General features: G+C 42.6%; 2 protein-coding genes across 2 annotated transcripts; both read right to left on the reverse strand.

Moving 5' to 3' along the window:
• Nucleotides 1-4517: 4517 nt before the first annotated feature.
• Nucleotides 4518-11320, reverse strand: LOC124149056. The gene is made up of 3 exons (XM_048397403.1): nt 11135-11320; nt 6594-6864; nt 4518-6251 (listed from the first exon to the last, which is right to left on the reverse strand). Exons 2-3 carry the CDS (start codon nt 6862-6864, stop codon nt 4624-4626), a joined length of 1899 nt encoding a protein of 632 aa, XP_048253360.1. The 5' UTR covers nt 11135-11320; the 3' UTR covers nt 4518-4623.
• Nucleotides 11321-13362: 2042 nt separating this feature from the next.
• Nucleotides 13363-21752, reverse strand: LOC124148496 (tripartite motif-containing protein 2-like). The gene is made up of 3 exons (XM_048397400.1): nt 21377-21752; nt 16336-16627; nt 13363-16092 (listed from the first exon to the last, which is right to left on the reverse strand). Exons 2-3 carry the CDS (start codon nt 16625-16627, stop codon nt 14408-14410), a joined length of 1977 nt encoding a protein of 658 aa, XP_048253357.1. The 5' UTR covers nt 21377-21752; the 3' UTR covers nt 13363-14407.
• Nucleotides 21753-22712: the final 960 nt, after the last annotated feature.

The raw sequence follows: 22712 nt of genomic DNA on the forward strand, positions 1-22712 counted from the left end.
GGGTTGTATGGTCCAGCACCACTCAAACAGAACACCAAGGTACATGGCAGCTTGGGTTGTATGGTCCAGCACCACTCAAACAGAACACCAAGGTACATGGCAGCTTGGGTTGTATGGTCCACCACCACTCAAACAGAACACCAAGGTATATGGCAGCTCAGGTTGTATGGTCCAGCACAACACAGAACACCAAGGTGTATGGTAGCTTGGGTTGTATGGTCCAGCACCACTCAAACAGAACACCGAGGTATATGGCAGCTTGGGTTGTATGGTCCAGCACCACTCAAACAGAACACCAAGGTACATGTCAGCTTGGGTTGTTTGGTTCAGCACCACTCAAACAGAACACCAAGGTATATGTCAGCTTGGGTTGTTTGGTCCAGCACCACTCAAACAGAACACCAAGGTACATGGCAGCTTGGGTTGTATGGTCCAGCACCACTCGAACAGACACCAAGGTATATGGCAGCTTGGGTTGTATGGTCCAGCACCACTCAAACAGAACACCAAGGTATATGGCAGCTTGGGTTGTATGGTCCAGCACAACACAGAACACCAAGGTACATGGCAGCTTGGGTTGTATGGTCCAGCACCACTCAAACAGAACACCAAGGTATATGGCAGCTTGGGTTGTATGGTCCAGCACCACTCAAACAGAACACCAAGGTATATGGCAGCTTGGGTTGTATGGTCCAGCACCACTCAAACAGAACACCAAGGTATATGGCAGCTCAGGTTGTATGGTCCAGCACCACTCAAACAGAACACCAAGGTATATGGCAGCTTGGGTTGTTTGTCCAGCACCACTCAAACAGAACACCAAGGTACATGTCAGCTTGGATTGTATGGTCCAGCACCACTCAAACAGAACACCAAGGTATATGTCAGCTTGGGTTGTATGGTCCAGCACCACTCAAACAGAACACCAAGGTACATGGCAGCTTGGGTTGTATGGTTCAGCACCACTCAAACAGAACACCAAGGTAAATGGCAGCTTGGGTTGTATGGTCCACCACCACTCAAACAGAACACTAAGGTACATGCCAGGTTGGGTTGTATGGTCTAGCACCACTCAAACAGAACACCAAGGTATATGGCAGCTTGGGTTGTATGGTCCAGCACCACTCAAACACCAAGGTATATGTCAGCTTGGGTTGTATGGTCCAGCACCACTCAAACAGAACACCAAGATACATGGCAGCTTGGGTTGTATGGTCCAGCACCAATCAAACAGAACACCAAGGTATATGGCAGCTTGGGTTGTATGGTCCAGCACCACTCAAACAGAACACCAAGGTATATGGCAGCTTGGGTTGTATGGTCAAGCACCACTCAAACAGAACACCGAGGTATATGGCAACTAGGGTTGTATGGTCCAGCACCACTCAAACAGAACACTAAGGTATATGGCAGCTTGGGTTGTATGGTCCAGCACCACTCAAACAGAACACCAAGGTATATGGCAGCTTGGGTTGTATGGTCCAGCACCACTCAAACACCAAGGTATATGGCAGCTTGGATTGTATGGTCCAGCACCACTCAAACAGAACACCAAGGTATATGGCAGCTTGGGTTGTATGGTCCAGCACCACTCAAACAGAACACCAAGGTACATGGCAGCTTGGGTTGTATGGTTCAGCACCACTCAAACAGAACACCAAGGTATATGGCAGCTTGGGTTGTATGGTCCAGCACCACTCAAACAGAACACCAAGGTATATGGCAGCTTGGGTTGTATGGTCCAGCACCACTCAAACAGAACACCGAGGTATATGGCAACTAGGGTTGTATGGTCCAGCACCACTCAAACAGAACACTAAGGTATATGGCAGCTTGGGTTGTATGGTCCAGCACCACTCAAACAGAACACCAAGGTATATGGCAGCTTGGGTTGTATGGTCCAGCACCACTCAAACACCAAGGTATATGGCAGCTTGGATTGTATGGTCCAGCACCACTCAAACAGAACACCAAGGTATATGGCAGCTTGGGTTGTATGGTCCAGCACACTCAAACAGAACACCAAGGTATATGGCAGCTTGGATTGTATGGTCAAGCAACACTCAAACAGAACACCAAGGTATATGGCAACTAGGGTTGTATGGTCCAGCACCACTCAAACAGAACACCAAGGTACATGGCAGCTTGGGTTGTATGGTCCAGCACCACTCAAACAGAACACCAAGGTATATGGCAGCTTGGGTTGTTGGTCCAGCACCACTCAAACAGAACACCAAGGTATATGGCAACTAGGGTTGTATGGTCCAGCACCACTTAAACAGAACACCAAGGTATATGGCAGCTTGGGTTGTATGGTCCAGTGGGAGGGAGAATGAAATTTGAGTGCGCACTATTCCATTGACCGGGGTAGTAATGTAGCGCTTTAAGCACGCTTTAGGGTGTGGAGTTGGCGCCTTATTATGATGTACAATATTAAAATATTCAATGATATTACAGGTTCGTTTCATGGCCTGATTCTTCTATGTATCACGTACCGCATTCAGAAGTAAAAGGCGATTATACTTGTCGTAAAAGGCGACTAACGGGATCGGGTGGTCAGGCTCGCTAACTTAGTTGATACATGTCATCGATCCCAATTGCACTGATCGATGCTCATGATGTCAATCACTGGATTGTCTAGTCCAGACTCGAATTTTTACAGACCGCCGTCATATAGTTGGAATATTGCTGAGTGCGGCGTAAAACAACAGACCAACATCATTCAGAAATATCAGCTCCGTCAAGTCTTGAGGGCATTTGATTTCTAAGTTTATTACATTAGATTACTAAAAGGAATAGTATTATTTAAGAAATAAACCCGTGTTTTCATATACAGTCAAGTCTCGTTAATCCGACAATCGGTTTTATTTGACACTGATGATAGGAACCGATTTCATAACTTCTTTTTAGACCCCTTAATGTAGATCGGTGTTACGTGTATTATTTAATATTTGAATCCCAACGCACTTGTGTGTTGTGTCAAACTTTACATTCCTCGTTAGTACATAGGGAAATAATAACAGAGAAACAAACATGGGTTAATTCACAAGAATAGAGCTGTACCAATGATAAAGGTGACGCAGCGCATATACTACCAATTAATAGTGTACAGAAGCAGGGTATGAAACTCCCAAAATTTTCAGCCAGACCACAGGACTGGCTAGCTGAAATACTTGCCAGCCCTGACCAAAACCTGCCTGCCCACTATAATCATATGTTTCTCAGGATAATTTAATTAAAACTTTAAATCGAATTCATTGAACATGAAGTAATGCAAGAAAAGAAATAGCAAACACTTTTTAGGTCAGATTTGTATTTAATATCCTAGAATACATCATGTAAATTATGCTTATCATCGGGAAATATTTAGAATATTTTTACATATGAAATATAACCCGACCGTCGGGCAGGGGGATTTGAAAATCTGGCAGCCCGAGTTGAAATCAACACGTCTCGGACGGTCGGGGAGGCAGGTATTTCGAACACTGACAGAAGGGCTTCTCTGCAGCGCCAGTCACATTTGGTTCAGCCTTGTTATTGACCGATAGGTATCACGTGGGAGAACCTGCTAATACACAAAGCAGTGACGTCACGGTTAGTAGCGCATTAATGAATGAAGACGGGTCGTTTTGACTGTTAAATTAGAACTACTTCTTTAAAAAGAAATATATATTTCTAGGAACAAGCAAAATGTACAGTGTCATTGAAAATATGATTATGGAGCGAGTGAGCAAATATTTTCACTGCTGTTAGTACTATTTTAGTTATACATGGCATGGAACGATGAAATGGCTTTACATTATCCGCCCATTTTGTGAATCGAACCCAGGTCTTATAATCACCTTATCACTTTACTTCGTTGTGACGTCATCGGCTATGAACAAAAACGGAATAAACAATAGTCAAATTAAATTCAAAACGCCAGAGAAGCTGTGTCTTCAACCTGCCGGCTGAGACGTGTACGAGAGTAGTACGCGGATATAGAAACATTGTGATATGTCTTTGCTTATAGGAGAAAACATATCCACACGTTTTTGAAGTCCATGTATCTAAAGAATGTTAAGTACTGTTACTTATTCATGTATAAAACTGTATGCCTCCATAGATAAGAGTGAATTTTGAGTTATTTATGCACAGTGGAATCTGTTTCGGCAGATACTTGAGACTGATAATTCTCAGGCGATCACGTTTTATATTTACAAGTCCACCTATCGCGCGCACACACACACACGCACACACACACACACACACATATATATATATACTCACATGTGCACACACACATATATATATATATACACACACACACATAAATATATATATACACGTGCACACACACACATATATATACACACATACACCCACATATATATATACACATATACACACACACATATATATATATACACACACACACATATATATTTACGTGCACACACACATATACACACACACACACATATATATATATATATACACACACACGCACACACACACACGCACGCGCGCGCGCACACACACACACACACACACACACACATTCTTGCTGACTTGTAGTTGCAGCAGTTCATCAGTGTTCTCGAAGCACGTTGACAGAGGTGCTTGGATCCTTACGTCCCATCTTCAGTTGCTACACAAGAACGTCTGTATGACACCCTTGTCAAGACAAACATACACCCGCCCTCTCACATCAACATATATTCCACGTGGGTACTGGATACCGTCGTGGGATGTCAGTAGATGTTTTACAAACTGTCCTGACTCCGTCAGATGGATGACTCTGTGTAGAGAGATGTCTGTCACCAGGATGTCACCTGTGCTGGTACTTGTGATACCCTGGGGAGTCTTCAGTGTTGTGTCTCCTGTAGGGCTGTAGGTGAACACCACATCTCCCTCGGGGGTCAGACACGCGACACGCTTGGTTCCCCAGTCAGACACCAGGATGTTTCCTGTCCTCGTGGTACAGAGGAAGTTGGGATATTGTAAGATGTTGTTACCTTTGTGGTATGGACTGATTGACCTCAGCACGTTTCCCGCCATATCAGGGATATCAACACAGGGAGGAGACTGGGAACTAGCTGCTAGTATTGATGGTGTCAGGGACGTTATGCCCCAGTACTCTTTGCGGGTTGTGATGGTTGACAGCAGCACCAGGTCAGGGTTGACTTTTACTGTTACAATCTGTTTGATGTTCCAGACAGCGACAGCCACCTGGTTGTGTGTCAACTTTGTCAGACCCCAGAGATATCCACCAAACAGGAGCTTACTGTGACCTTGTTGATTGTTCCTGGTGTAGAAGGACTTCACACTGCGGTTAGAATTATCTGTGACTACAACCGTGTCAATACCATTAACAACCATCTCTGTCACATCACGTGGCGTTACGTCAGATTCTTCGCCTGCTACTTTGACGTTTATGGTGTCCTGTAAGACAGGAGTAGCCGTCAGGTCCAGCTCACTCTCATACATGACGTCTATCTCACCCAGCTGTAGATCGTCCAGAGATTTACTCAGGTCCGTGTCCTGTCTGAATGTGACCCTGGCTATTCTTCCTCTCTTCTTCAGATCTGCGTCTGCATCACCCGCCTCACATCCCTGATACATCTCATACACATCCATGTCACACTCCGATTGTAGGGTCTGGTCTATCAGCTCAGCCTGTTGTTGGTACATTTGTACTGACATCTCACCTGACTTAATGTCTGCTTTCAGTTGTCCGATGTGTTTGTCTGACATCTCTTTCAGTTGACAAAGAAGATCCTTTTCTCGGAGTTTAATTCGTTCTATCGCTTTAACCGTTGCAGAGTTGATATCTGATTCCATTTGTTTAAATCGACAAGTTTCGTCCTCCAGCTTTGTCTCAATCTCTTTGCTGATTTCGTCTTTTCTCCGTGACAGATTGCCTGTTGCCCGCGTCAGTACTGCTTTCATTGCCCGTATCTCCACTCCCAAGCTGACAACAGACTCACATTTCCTGTGGTAGATTGCACAACAGGTTTGACAAACTGCGTTCTTGCAATCTTTACACAACAACTTGATGCTTTCATCCGTGTGTTCTTTACACATGACTGTTCGTCTTCGTTTGACCTTGACCTCCCCAGAAAGGTCAGTGACGTCATGATGACGAGAAGATGGGATGCGATTGTGAACTCTGATGAATCTTCCACACAGTGCATCATCACACACATAGCACCAAACAGAGGCAGGAGTTGTCTCCCCTTCTTCAATACAATAGCTGCAGTTGGTTGTATCTGAAAGATGAGGTTATACGTTAAGAGTGTTTAACACGCAATACACTGATGTACTAATGACTGATTGTACAAAGTTACTACCTACAAATAATATTTGAAATCATAGCTGCCAAAAACTAATATTTCTATGGTGCTTGGAATTCCTGAATACTGTTTAATAATCAATAATTAATAGTCAATAATTGAAATCTTAGCTTCCAACAAACAACTCATATTTCTTGGGTGCTATTTAGTCAATATGTTTGTTTGTGTTGTCAAATAAAGCGCCTTCAGAAACTGTATGACATATGTGAAACAGTATCATACGATCATATGATACGCAAGTATTTTACACGTGTCTACCTTTAGATCCTGGACCAAATGAGTCCAAGAGTTTGACGTCATCCGCCCACTCCTCCACTGGTCTCTCAGGGGCAGACACTTTCGTCATCTTGCTGCAGAATGGACAGAGGAGGGACTTGGCACTGATGGCTTCTGGTCTGGTCTTGGTGTAGTTGACGATACATTTCCGACAGAAGGTGTGGTTACACACAAGTGTACAGGGATTAGTGAAGACATCAGAGCATATGACACAGGTTAAGTAATGTTCAGTGAGTTTCTGAGAGGTCGCCATCTGAAAGAGGACAAGAAGCATTGAATTCCTCATCACTACATCCCGTGCATAACACATGGCTATCTCAAAATAAACTATGGACATTTCAATCCTGAAAATACCGACCAGTTCATTGACCGAGTCAATCGGTGAATTATGAAAACAATCGTAAATGAAAAACCTTCGATGTTTTGACATGTAGGAAATAGGTTTCCTATGGAGAAAATGAGAATCATGATTACCCAATCTAAAGTCGACTAGGTATGATGATATCCACAATTCAAACTTGATTGTTAAAGGGAAAACGGGTGGCTGGTCGTGTTAGGCGCTGCAATTCGCCATGCCGAATTGCATCCATTAGGCTTTGCAGTACCTACGATCGTAGGAATCCCAGAATGGCCCTCATTATGTTCCTCGGTATTCCCGCAACACACCCGTGATCGTGGATTTAGTCAAAGTGGTACACCTCTAAAACATACAGGCTTTTCTCCCATATCAAACTGACATTTCGTGAAACAACTGAAATATAGTTCAAAGGGGCGTTAATCCCAACTCACTCACTTACTGATTGCTCAGATCACAATATATTACTTATTCTGTTTCTTAGCCTTGTTTGGCTCAAATAAAAATTCGTATGATTATCCTTTTGTGTACAGATAAATAAATAACCCTAATAACCATACGCACTGTCAGTATAACTGTTCGAGTTAATTGGCTAAAGTGAACACACGAAAGGAATATATACCACCATGACATTGGAAAATCCTGCATTGTGATTGGTTTCCTAGCGGTATCCAAAATAAGTAACAAAATATTAATTGAAATTGTGTGTTGTTTCTTTAACGCCAGCGACAGCAAAATAAGACTATATCCCATCCACCTACAATCCCAGATTTGTCCTGATACTGTAACCATGCTCGTGAGTTTCGCTTCTTTGCTTTTGAAAAATATAAATACAGATAAATAAATAACTCTACTAACATAAACTGTTTGATTTATTTGACTAAAGCGAACACACAAAACGTATATAATGCCTTCTGCCATGACATTGTATTATTGTATTATCGGTAGCTTATTGGTTCCCCAGCAGTATCGAAAATAGCAAGAAAATAATTCGAAACACGGTTTTGTTGTTTCTTTTTCAACGTCAGTCAGCAAAATATTCGAACTGTATCCAGGAGACCCGTATGAGCAATGCCCTACGTCGTCTGGACACGATGCCATGCAGTCAACCCAGACATTTAGTCTGACCACTCAACCCACTTTGTCACCTTACTGCATCCCGGAATCACAATTGGGTTCCGGGCACATAACAATCATTGCTCACTAACTTATTGTCAGAACTGATTGGGAAATCGCTGATACCAAGGGAGATACCACTTGCTGCTGGTTTCAGAATTGACAACAGGCAAAGAACGTCTTGTTCAGGCTGAACCTGGATACCACTATCTTGACGACAGCTTCGGTAGTACCCGGACCCGGTCGGCTGTACCCGGACACGGTCGGCAGTACCCTGACACGGTCGGCTGTACCCGGACACGATCGGCAGTACCCGCACCCGGTCGGCTGGACCCTGACACGGTCGGTATTACCCGGACACGGTCGGCTGTACCCGGACACCGTCAGCTGTACCCGGACACGGTCGGTAGTAATCGGACACGGTCGGCTGTACCCGGATACCGTCGGCTGTACCCGGACACGGTCTGCTGTACCCGGACACGATCGGCTGTACCCGGACACGGTCGGCTGTACCCGGACACGGTCGGTAGTACCCGGACACGGTCGGCTGTACCCGGACAGCAGAGAGGCTGTAGTCGGACACTTCCTGGTCTTTAATATTCTTTTTCAAAATGCATGGAAACAGACTAGAATGAAATATAAACTTTGAAACATATACTTCATTTTTAAGAAGTCTTATCATAAATAACTGGTCAGACGCTTATTTTAACGTTGTTCGCACCGACAGGTACATCGATCGAACAGATGAAGTAAACAATCAACTTGAACGATTTCTAAAAAAAAGATTATATGATGTGACTCACAGCAAGACGTAAGTCTAATTCTATATAAAAAAGTAGAATTAACACCACATATTATTTCCATCAACCCTGCGTCATGCAGACCCTCAATGCGTTTTTGAACAATATGCCTCTCTGTCGACACAATAAAACCCGTCCAGCTCAGCACCATTGCCTCTAGTAGGGCCACCATGGGTATAAAATGCAGTTATTAGTTTGTTGTCCCCAAACTTTGGTACCCGACCGACGAATGCACCAGCAATATCTGGAACTAATTTGGTGGTGGACGCTCCTCCGCATCTACACCATGTCTGTGTGTATCCGCTAATTCTAGCATCACGATCTTCACTGTGTTCCTACAGAACCTGTTCTCGGGTTAAAACAACATCTTCAAGGCCATAAATGGAAGTGGTCTCACGTACAATAATGTTATTCCTATTCACAGAAAGAAAATATACAAGTACTTAAGTTTACAATGACGAGTAGTGTTCCAACTATATCTCGGACACAGTATACATATTCTAAAATATAATCCTGTTTAGGCAGCTTATATCAATGTAAGATGCAACTTTATGATACGTTGTTTGTTTGTTGTTTAACGTCGCACTCAGCAATATTCCAGCTATATGACGACGGTCTGTAAATAATCGAGTGACATCATGAGCATCAATCCACGCAATTGGGATACGATGACATGCATCAACCAAGTCAGCGAGCCTGACCACCCGGTCCCGTTAGTCGCCTCTTGCGACAAGCATAGTCGCCTTTTACGGCAAGCATGGGTTGCTGAAGACCTATTCTAACCCGGATCTCACGGGTCCAACAACTTTATGATAGTTATCTATGCATTATAAATACAACTACATGTGTATTTATATAAATGACACATGACTAACACAATAATGTCGGACTTGTATGGCCAATTGGGATAGTTTATCCGCTTCTTCAGATATAATTGAGGGAAGACCTTTGTGATATTCCTTTGGCTCTTTTGGTTTTATACTTTTCGCTACAACTGCCGCTTTTTGATTTTCAAGGTTCTACGAGGATTACCCCCGCTTACGCTTATTGTAAAATATATCAGTATAATTAAATAAATAGAACTGCTTTTTCAGATATAAGAAAAAAACCCGAAAAAATACAAATAATTACACCTATTTACATTTAAAAAAACGAAAATCTACTTTGATATATAAATAGGTTGTATGTAGACATCTAAATAAAATTATTTGTCACCATATGTGCAAATATATAGATTTCATTTCATATTATTGAATTATTTTTGAGTGGTGGTGTTGAATGCTTAGTTATTTGATTTTTTTATAACGCTACTATAGAACATTTGGTTGCATGTAACCAGTGATGATGTAGTGAGTGAGTGAGTATGGTTTTACGCCGCTTTTATGTAACCAGTGATAATGTAGGTTAGCTAGGCAGTGAAGTAGGAAAGCTGATACTGGACGGTTTGTTTTGAGAGTTACCACCACCAGACGTATTTTTAAATGTAGTTTGCAGAAAGAGGATTATGCATGCGTGTTAATTTTGTGTATTGGCAGTTTACCTTTTTAGCTACAAACACATGTTTGCTGAGTGGCCGATTACTGCCGATGTCCAGATACTACCGAACTCTCTACATAGAGATATAGATTGTGCAAAACATTCATGGGCTAAGGCGACAAGACCAAGTGTCCAAAGTCCAAGTGTGGAATGAACTGTGTTTACTCCATGCGTAAACCACGTCAACGATAACAACTCGGATTCGTTAAACGACTTTTTATTAAACATATCTTGGGAAATTTTAAAAGGATTTTAACCAGTATGACTTGCTAAAGAGAGAGCTGTGAACGCCAGCACTCGATATCATTATCACAACGAAAGTAGGGCATATGTATCTAACTTCCGGGTTGGCAACGAAGAACAAATACAGAACACAATCAGGTTAATTACAGTGTAATTACAACAGTACGTAAAGTTTTCACAAAAAAGCATTTCATGACTATATATATACATTTCCATGAACACTCGGATATTGTGTTGTAATCTGAACAATGAATAGCGCGATGGAATGACACAGTTCATAACGAAAGTACAAACACGCGAAATGATTGAAACTTTGAAATCACAAAACAGGGAATTCCTGATAGAAAGCAGCACGTGTACCCTACGAGACTGTTAAGAAGGTACTCACTGACCCAAGAAATACAGAAATCAATACACGGCCTTCGGGGGTATGACATACTCATCTCCGAGTTTCCCAGCAAACACACACCTACCTTGCAGTTGGCCTCAGACCACAGTTACGCCCCCACCCGTTTTACCCGGAAGGAAAATAGGAGAATATAGTGCCCAATGTAAATTGGCTGTTCAACCTGTACCAAGGTTTTAGAGTGACTTCTAATAGCCTAAATGAAAGATTAGTCATTGTATTATGTTGCATTTTTTATCCACAATCTGTACATGGTGTTGACACCAGCTTCCCATGATTTGATCCCAAGTTCAAGGCCGGTGTGTGTTTCGGCTGATAACTACCTGTGACCATTGTTGATAGTGGTTACTGCGAAATCTATATGATATGATATATACGTCAATGATGTCAATCACTGGATTGTCTGGTTCAGACCCGATTATATACAGACCGCCGTCATATAGCTGAGTGCGGCGTTAAACAACAAACCAACTACTGTAACTACAGGTAGCACCCGCAAATCACACAATTTTCTTAAAATGTAAGTGCTTGTTTGTTGCCGGACTCCACATAGCCGTCTTCCTGAAAAAACACGGGATTCATCCGATGGCACACAACTCCCTGCATTTGGTATCGCCACGGAAATCGTCATGGTAGAATGGTGATGAATTGTGTTTTGCACTCTGTGCGGCGTTATTTGAATGACTTTCTTAACTTTTGTGATATAATATTGTTCATTTTAAAATCAATTTAAAGAATTATATCATTTTAAATTACCTATATGAGTGTTCAAAAATATTTCTCATACCACGCAGTGAGTGAATGTTGTTCTGCGCTAGTCTGCTATAGTCCAGCTGTATCACGTGCTCGATCCATCAATCGAGTCTGGACCAGTGATCGACAGCATGAGTATCAAGGTGTGACGTGAGGCCTTGATCACACGTCACGGTGCCTGGCTACCTAATCTCCTTTTGAGCCGGCTCTTGAGATAAGCATTACAGGAACCTGGGATCGGGATTCAGGATACGCAATTATGATGGTAAGGATGTCTTGAGTAAGTGATTCAGGTCACTTTGGAAACCAACGAGCTTGCGTATGGTGCTGACAAACCAAGAAATATTATCAGGGCAGAACTGAGATTCCAACCCACAAATGAAGGATTCTGGCAGGCCTTGATGCAAATGTATGCAGAACAAAATCGGGCGCCTTAGACAACTGTGACCCCTAGTCCTGAATGAGTGAATAAATGAGATTTCGTTTAACGCCGCTTTGAACAATATTTCAGTAATATCAGGGCGTGTCAGTTTAATGTCGGAGTGAAGCTCTGTTGAAGTCATGCAGGTCTTAGACGTTTACCACTTTGATGTTTTTCAAAGAAAGAAAATGATAGCTGTACATGCTGGATGTCCTGAAATAAATGCCTCGCCTTTGCATGTGTATGTGACGAGGGCCACCGGTGGGGCAGGATACGCTCCCATTTCCGGAACACCTGGTATCATCACTTTCTGATAGTGACTCAGACACATGCTTATAGTGTAGTCGGCACAGTGGACTCTGCATGTTTTGTAGAGTGGTCTTTTGATTATGGATATGGTTTTGTAGCTTTAAATCAGTTTTGAAACAAATTGCAGGTCTTCAAACTGTGACCGAACTTTATCCAGCAAAACATCCAGTATCACTCAAAGGGAGCGGAGAATGAGTGAGTGAGTGAGTATGGTTTCTACGCCGCTTTTAGCAATATTCCAGCAATATCACGGCGCAGGACACCAGAAATGGGCTTCACACATTGTACCCATGTCGGGAATCGAACCCGGGTCTTCGGCGTGACGAGCAAACGCTTTAACCACTAGGCTACCCGACCGCCCCTAGCAGAGAATGAATGGGTTGTATGGTCTAGTACCACTCAAAGGGAGGGAGAATGAAACTGGAGTGCGCAATATTCTGTTGACCGGGGTAATAATGTAGCGCTTTAAGCACGCTTTAGGGTGTGGAGTTGACGTCTTATTATGATGTACAATATTAAAATATTCAATGATATTACATGGTCGTTTCATGGCCTGATTCTTCTATATATCCCGTACCTCATTCAGAAGTAAAAGGCAATTATACTTGTGGTAAAAGGCGACTAACGGGATCGGGTGGTCAGGCTCGCTCACTTGGTTGATACATGTCATCGATCCCGATTGCACGGATCGATGCTCATGATGTCAATCACTGGATTGGCTAGTCCAGACTTGATTATTTACAGACCGCCGTCATATCGCTGGAATATTGCTGAGTGCGGCGTAAAACAACAGGCCAACATCATTCAGAAATATCAGCTCCGTCAAGTCTTGAGGGCATTTGATTTCTAAGTTTATTACATTAAATTACTAAAAGCAATAGTATTATTTAAGAAATAAACACGTGTTTTCATATACATTCAAGTCTCGTTAATCGGACAATCGGCTTTTTTTGACACTAATGCAAGGAACCCATTAGATCAGGGCTATTTAGACCCGTTAATGTAGATCGGTGTTACGTGTATTATTTATATTTAATATTTGAATCCCAAATCACTAGTCTGTTGTGTCAATCGTTACATTTGTCGTTAGTTTATAGGGAAATAATAACAGAGAAACAAACATGGGTTAAATCACAAGAATAGAGCTGTACCAATGATAAAGGTGACGCAGCGCATATACTACTAATCAACAGCGTACAGAAGGGCTTCTCTGCAGCGCGTCACATTTGGTTCAGCCTTGTTATTGACTGATCATAGTAATACATGACATGGAACGATGAAATGGCTTTACGCATTCCGACCATTTGGTGAATCGAACCCAGGTCTTATAATCACCTTATCAGTTTAGTTCGTTGTGACGTCATCGGCTATTAACAAAAACGGAATAAACAATAGTCAAATTAAATTCAAAACGCCAGAGAACCTGTGTCCTCAACCTGCCGCCTGAGGCGTGTACGAGAGTAGTACGCGGATATAGAAACATTGTGTTATGTCTTTGCTTATAGGAGAAAACATATCCACACGTTTTTGAAGAACATGTTTCTAGAGAATGTTAAGTACTGTTACTTATTCATGTATAAAACTGTATGCCTCCATAGATATATATTCACACATACACACACACACATATATATATATATATATATACACACGTTCACACACACATATACACACACACACACACATATATATATATATATATACATACATACACACACACACACGCACGCACGCACGCACGCACGCACGCGCGCGCGCGCACACACACACACCATCCTTGCTGACTTGTAGTTGGAGCAGCTCATCAGTGTTCTCGAAGCACGTTGACAGAGGTTCTTGAATCCTTACATCCCATGTTCAGTTGCTCCAATAGAACCTCTGTATTGCACCCTTGTTAAGACAAACATACACCCGCCCTCTCACATCAACATATATTCCATGTGGGCTCTGAATACCATCTTTGGATGTCAGTAGATGTTTTACAAACTGTCCTGACTCCGTCAGATGGATGACTCTGTTTAGAGAGTAGTCTGTCACCAGGATGCCACCTGTGCTGGTACTTGTGATACCATAGGGAGACTTCAGTGCTTTGTCTCCTGTCGGGCTGTAGGTGAACACCACATCTCCCTCGGGGGTCAGACACACGACACACTTGGTTCCACCGTCAGACACCAGGATGTTTCCTGTCCTCGTGGTACAGAGAAAGTTGGGATATTGTAAGATGTTGTTACCTTTGTGGAGTGGACTGATTGACCTCAGCACGTTTCCTGTCATATCCAGGATATCAACACAGGGAGGAAACCGGGAACTAGCTGCTAGTGTTGATGGTGTCAGGGACGTAATGCCAAAGTACTCTTTGCTGGTTGTGATGGTTGACAGCAACATCAGGTCAGGGTTGACTTCTACTGTTACAATCTGATTGATGTTCCAGACAGTAACGGCCACCTGGTTGTGTGTCAACTTCGTAATACCCCAGGGAAATCCACGAAGCAGGAGCTTACTGTGACCTTGTTGATTGTTCCTGGTGTAGAAGGACTCCACACTGCGGTTAAAATGATCTGTGACTACAACCGTGTCAATACCATTAACAACCATCTCTGTCACATCACGTGGCGTTACGTCAGATTTGTCGCCTGCTACTTTGACGTTAATGGTGTCCTGTAACACAGGAGTAGCCTTCAGATCCAGCACGCTAATGGTGTCCTGTAACACAGGAGTAGCCGTCAGGTCCAGCTCACTCTCATACAGGACGTCTATCTCACCCAGCTGTAGATCGTCCAGAGATTTACTCAGCTTGTCCGTGTCCTGTCTGAATGTGACCCTGGCTATTCTTCCTCTTTTCTTCAGTTCTGCGTCTGCATCACCCGCCTCACAACCCTGATACATCTCATACACATCCATGTCACACTCCGATTGTAGGGTCTGGTCTATCAGCTCAGCCTGTTGTTGGTACATCTGTACTGACATATCACCTGACTTAATGTCTGCTTTCAGTTGTCCAAGGTGTTCGTCTGACATCTTTTTCAGTTGATCAAGAAGATCCTTTTCCCGGAGTTTAATCCGTTCTATCGCTTTAACCGTTGCAGAGTTAATATCTGATTCCATTTGTTTAAATCGACAAGTTTCGTCCTCCAGCTTTGACTTCTTTGTCTCAATCTCTTTGCTGATTTCGTCTTTTCTCCGTGACAAATTGCCCGTCGCCCGCGTCAGTACTGCTTTCATTGCCCGTATCTCCACTCCCAAGCTGACAACAGACTCACATTTCCTGTGGTAGATTGTACAACAGGTTTGACAAACTGCTTTCTTGCAATCTTTACACAACAACTTGATGCTTTCATCCGTGTGTTCTTTACACATGACCGTTCGTCTTCGTTTGACCTTGACCTCCCGAGAAAGGACAGTGACGTCATGATGACGAGAAGATGGGATGCGATTGTGAACTCTGATGCATCTTCCACACAGTGCATCATCACACACATAGCACCAAACAGAGGCAGGAGTTGTCTCCCCTTCTTGAATACAATAGCTGCAGTTGGTTGTATCTGAAAGATGAGGTTATACGTTATTAGTGTTTAACATACAATACACTGATGTACCAATGACTGATTGTACAAAGTAACTAGATATAGATAATATCTTAGCTGCTAACAACTCATATTTCTTGGGTGCTATTTAGTCAATATGTTTGGTTGTGTTGTCAAATAAAGCGCCTACAGAAACTCTATGACATATGTGAAATAGTATCATACGATCATATGATACGCAAGTATTTTACACGTGTCTACCTTTAGATCCTGGACCAAATGAGTCCAAGAGTCCCTGGATGACAAAGCTTGGTTTGACGTCATCTGCCCACTCCTCCACTGGTCTCTCAGGGGCGGACACTTTCGTCATCTTGTTGCAGAATGGACAGAGGAGGGACTTGGCCCTGATGGCTTCTGGTCTGGTCTTGGTGTAGTTGACGATACATTTCCGACAGAAGGTGTGGTTACACACAAGTGTACAGGGATTAGTGAAGACATCAGAGCATATGACACAGGTTAAGTAATGTTCAGTGAGTTTCTGAGAGGTCGCCATCTGAAAGAGGACAAGAAGCATTGAATTCCTCATCACTACACCCCGTGCATAACACATGGCTATCTAAAAAAAAACTATGGACATTTCAATCCTGAAAATACCGACCAGTTCATTGACCGAGTCAATCGGTTAATTATGAAAACAATCGTAAATGAAAAAACTTCGATGTTTTGACATGTAGGAAATAGGTTTCCTATGGAGAAAATGAGAATCATGATTACCCAATCTAAAGTCGACTAGGTATGATGATATCCACAATTCAAACTTGATTGTTAAAGGGAAAACGGGTGGCTGGTCGTGTTAGGCGCTGCAATTCGCCGTGCAGAATTGCATCCATTAGGCTTTGCAGTACCTACGATCGTAGGAATCCCAGAATGTCCCTAATTTTGTTCCTCGGTATTCCCGCAACACACCCGTGATCGTGGATCTAGTCAAAGTGGCACACGTCTAAAACATACAGGCTTTTCTCCCATATCAAACTGATATTTCGTGAAACAAATGAAATATAGTTCAAAGGGGCGTTAATCCCAACTCACTCACTTACTGATTGCTCAGATCACAATATATTACTTATACTGTTTCTTAGCCTTGTTTGGCTCAAATAAACATTTGTATGATTATCCTTTTGTGTCCAGATAAATAAATAACCCTAATAACCATACGCACTGTCAGTATAACTGTTCGAGTTAATTGGCTAAAGTGAACACAGGAAAGGAATATATACCACCATGACATTAAATAATCCTGCATTGTGATTGGTTTCCTAGCGGTATCCAAAATAAGTAAGAAAATATTAATTGAAAGCACTCCTTTTCAAACACGCTTGTGTTTTTTTTTAACGCCAGCGATAGCAATATATGACTATATCCCATCCACCTACAATCCCAGATTTGTCCTGATACCGTAACCATGCTCGTGAGTTTCACTTCTTTGCTTTTGAAAAATATAAATACAGATAAATAAATAACTCTACTAACATAAACTGTTTGATTTATTTGACTAAAGTGAACACACAAAACGTATATAATGCCTCCTGCCATGACATTGTATTATTGTATTATCTGCATGCTTATTGGTTCCCCATCAGTATCGAAAATAGCAAAAAAATAGCAGAAACATGCTTTTGTTATTTCTTTTTCAACGTCAGTCAGCAAAATATTCGAACTGTATCCAGGAGACCCGTATGAGCAATGCCCTACGTCGTCTGGACACGATGACATGCAGTCAACCCAGACACTTAGTCTGACCACCCAATCCACTTTGTCACCTTACTGCATCCCGGAATCACCATTGGGTTCCGGGCACATAACAATCATTGCTCACTAACTTATTGTCAGAACTTATTGGGAAATCGCTGATACCAAGGGAGATACCACTTGCTGGTGGTTTCAGAATTGACCAACAGGCAAAGAACGTCTTGTTCAGGCTGAACCTGGATACCACTATCTTGACGGTAGCTTCGGTAGTACCCGGACCCGGTCGGCAGTACCCGGACCCGGTCGACTGTACCCGGACACGGTCGGCTGTACCCGTACCCGGTCGGTAGTACCCGAACACGGTCGGCTGTACCCGGATCCGGTCGGCTGTACCCGGACACGGTCGGTAGTACCCGGACACGGTCGGTAGTACCTGGACACGGTCGGCTGTACCCGGATCCGGTCGGCTGTACCCGGACACGGTCGGCTGTACCCGGACAGGGTCGGCAGTACCCGTACACGGTCGGCTGTACCCGGACACGGTCGACTGTACCCTGACACGGTCGGTTGTACCCAGATACGGTCAGCTGTACCCGGAAACGGTCGGTAGTACTCGGACACGGTCAGCTGTACCCGGACACGGTCGGTAGTACCCGGACACGGTCAGCTGTACCCGGAAACGGTCGGTAGTACTCGGACACGGTCGGCTGTACCCGGACACGGTCGGTAGTACCCGGACACGGTCTGCTGTACCCGGACCCGATCGGCTGTACCCGGACACGGTCGGTAGTAGCCGGAGACGGTCGGCTGTACCCGGACACGGTTGGTAGTACCCGGACACGGTCGGCTGTACTCGGACACGATCGGCTGTTCCCGGACAGCAGAAAGGCAGTAGTCGGACACCACAGTCTTTTAATATTCTTTTTCAGGTACATCGATCTAACAGATAATGTACACAATAAATGTGAACGATTTCTAAAATAGATTGTCTGATGTCACTCACAGCAAGCCGTTTTTATATTAAAAACGTAGAACTAACATCACAGATTATCGCCATCAACTCTGCGCCCTGCATAATCTCAATACGTTCTTGGAAAAAACAATAAAGGACCACCGTCTCCGGTTGGGTATAAAATGCAGTTATTAGTTTGTTGTCCCTAAACACTGGTAAAAAAACTTGGCCAACTGCTTTGGTACCCGACCGACGAATGCGCCAGCAATATCTGGAACTAATTTGGTGGTGGACGCTCCTCCGCGTCTACACCATGTCTGTGTGTATCCGCTAATTCTAGCATCACGATCTTCACTGTGTTCCTACAGAACCTGTTCTCGGGTTAAAAAATCTACAAGGCAATAAATGGAAGCGGTCTCACGTACAAAATATGATACCGATTGAAAGAAGAAAAGATACAAGTACTTAAGTTTACAATAACGAGTAGTGTTCCAGCTATATCGCGGACACAGTATACATATGCTACAATATAATCCTGTTTAGGCAGCTAATATCAATGTAAAATGTAACTTTATGATAGTAATCTATGCGTTATGGATACTAGTACATATATATTTATGTAAATGACACATGACTAACACTATAATGTCGGACTTGTATGACCAATTGACATAGTTTATCCTCTTCAGATATAATTGAAACCCGTGAAGATCCGGGGTAGAATAAGTCTTCAGAAACCCATGCTTGTCGTAAAAGGCAACTAACAGGATCAGGTGGTCAGGCTCGCTGACTTGGTTTGATACATGTCATCGTATCCCAATTGCGTGGATCGATGCTCGTGATATCAATCACTGGATTGTCTGGTCGAGACTCGATTATTTACAGACCGCCGTGATATAGCTGTAATATTGCTGAGTGAGCGTTAAACAACAAACAGACAAAAACACATAATTGAGGGAAGGCCTTTATGATATTCCTTTGGCACTTTTGGTTTATACTTTTCGCTACAACTACCGCTTTTTGATTATTATTGTAAAATATATCAAATATATTTAAATAAATAGAACTCCTTTTACAGATATGAAAAAAATCCGAAAAAATGAATACAAATAATTACACCTATTTACATTTAAAAAAAGAAAGAAAATCTACTCTGATATATGAATAGGTTGTATATAGACAAATAAATATAATTATTTGTCACCATATGTGCAAATATATAGATTTCATTTCATGTTATTTAATTTTTTTTTGAGGGGTGGTGTGGAAGGCTTCGTTATTAAAAGAAATATAACGTTACTATAGAACTTTTGGTTGTATTTAATCAGTGATAATGTAGGATGGCGTGGCAGTAGGAAAGCTGATACTGAACCGTTTGTTTTGACAGTTTCCTCCAGCACACGTATTTTTAAATGGAGTTTGCAGAAAGAGGATTATGCATGCGTGTTAATTTTGTGTATTGGCAGTTTACCTTTTCAGCTACAAACAAATGTTTGATGAGTGTCTGATTACTGCCGATGTCCAGATACTACCGAACTCTCTACATGGAGATATAGATTGTGCAGAACATTCATCGGCTGAGGCGACAAGACCAAGTGTCCAAAGTCTAAGTGTGGTATGAACTGTGTTGACTCGATGCATACACCACGTCAACGATAACAGCTCGGATTCGTTAAAAGACTTTTCAATCAAACATATCTTGCTAAAGGGAGAACTGAGAACGCCAGAACACGATATCATTATCATAACGAAAGTAGGGTATAAATATCTAACTTCCGGGTTGGCAACCAGGAACAAATACAGAACACAATCAGGTTAATTACAGTCTTATTACAAGAGTGTGTTAAGTTTTCATTAACAAGCATTTCATGCACATATATATACATTTCCATGAACACTCGGATGTCGAGTTTTAATCTGAACAGTGAATAGCGCGCTAGAATGACCCAGTTCATAACGAAAGTGCAAACACGCGAAATGATTGAAACTTTGAAATCACAAAACAGGGAATTCCTGATAGAAGGCAGCACGTGTACCCTACGAGACTGTTAAGAAGGTACTTCCTGACCCAAGAAATACAGAAATGAATACACGTCCTTCGGGGGTATGATATACTCATCTCCGAGTTTCCCAGCAAACACACACCTACCTTGCAGTTGGCCTCAGACCACAGTTACGCCCCCACCCGTTTTACCCGGAAGGAAAATAGGCGAATATAGTGCCCAATGTCCGGGTTGGCAACCAAGAACAAATACAGAACACAATCAGGTTAATTACAATCTTATTACAGCAGCGTGTAAAGTTTTCATTAACAAGCACTTCATGACAATATATATACATTTCCATGAACACTCGGATGTCGAGTTTTATTCTGAACAGTGAATAGCGCACTAGAATGACCCAGTTTAATAACGAAAGTGAGCACACGAAATAATTGAAACTTTGAAATCACAAACCAGGGAATTCCTGATAGAAAGCAGCACGTGTACCCTACGGGACTGTTTGTCAGGAACTCCCTTACCCAAGAAATTCAGAAATCAATACACGGCCTTCGGGGCATGAAATATTCATCTCCGAGTTTCCCAGCAAACATACACCTACCTTGCAGTTCGGTCGTCCACGGCGGTGTAGAGGGAAACTGTAACCTCGGTGTAAAATATCCTCCTAGATTTAGATCAGCTGGTTTCCTCCTGCTTACATTATATTTTAGCTGCCACCTATCAGCATAGTTTTGAACGACACCAAGAAGGTTTTGCAGGCCTTTATAAGAGATAGTCAACAAAGTATTGTCGTCAGTATTCATTATGGTGGGCCGTCACGTCGCTGTAGATAGCAAATCATTGTGGTCTGAGGCCAGTTCGGTCGTCCACGGCGGTGTAGAGGGAAACTGTACCTCTGGTGTAAAATGTTCTCCTAAATTTAGATCTTCTGGCTACGTTTCTACAAAGTGATATTATTTCTATTGCTGTGGTGAGTCCATGCAAAGATGTACGACGACATCTGTTGCAGTTATAAAATGCGATGTATTAACGGGAGACGTCGAGAGGCCGTGTAAATAAAGCAGAGCAGTACACAACATTTCTTTTTAATTGATACGTTTAATGCAGACGTTGTGCTGTTGACATATGCAGAAAGGGAATTTCAAAGAGAGGAAGCTAGGTCACATGTTGCTTTCGATCTTCCAGCCTTTTAGTATGACTCGATGACTTCCTATAAATACTGTTTTTTAGCTAAATGACTTTCTTAACTTTTGAGATATATTATTGTTCATTTTAAAATCAATTTAAAGAATTATACCATTGTAAATTACCTATATGAGTGTTCAAAACTATTTCTGATATCACGCAGTGAGTGAATGTTGCTCTGCGCTACAGTCTGCTATAGTCCAGCTGTATCACGTGATCGATCCATCAATCGAGTCTGGGCCAGTGATCGACAGCATGAGTATCAAGGTGTGACGCGAGACCTTGATCACACGCCACGGAGCCTGGCCACCTGATCTCCTCTTGAGCCGGCTCTTGAGATAAGCGTTACAGGAGCCTGGGATCGGGATTCAGGATACGCAATTATGATGGTAAGGATGACTTGTGTAAGTGATTCAGGTGACTTTGGAAACCAACGAGCTTGCGTATGGTGCTGACAAACCAAGAAGTATTATCAGGGCAGATCTGAGATTCCAACCCACAAACGAAGGATTCTTGCAGGCCTTGATGCAACTGTATGCAGAACAAAATCGGGCGCCTTAGACAACTGTGACCCCTAGTCCTGAATGAGTGAATTCATGAGATTTCGTTTAACGCCGCAGTGAACAATATTTCAGTAATATCAGGGCGTGTCAGTTTAATGTCGGAATGAAGCTCTATTGAAGTCATGCAGGTCTGAGACCTTTACCACTTTGAGGTTTTTCAAAGAAAGAAATGCTGGATGTCCTGAATTA

The sequence above is a fragment of the Haliotis rufescens genome, unplaced genomic scaffold, assembly GCF_023055435.1.
Source record: "Haliotis rufescens isolate VD_foot unplaced genomic scaffold, xgHalRufe1.0.p SCAF_17, whole genome shotgun sequence".
Lineage (NCBI taxonomy): Eukaryota > Metazoa > Mollusca > Gastropoda > Lepetellida > Haliotidae > Haliotis > Haliotis rufescens.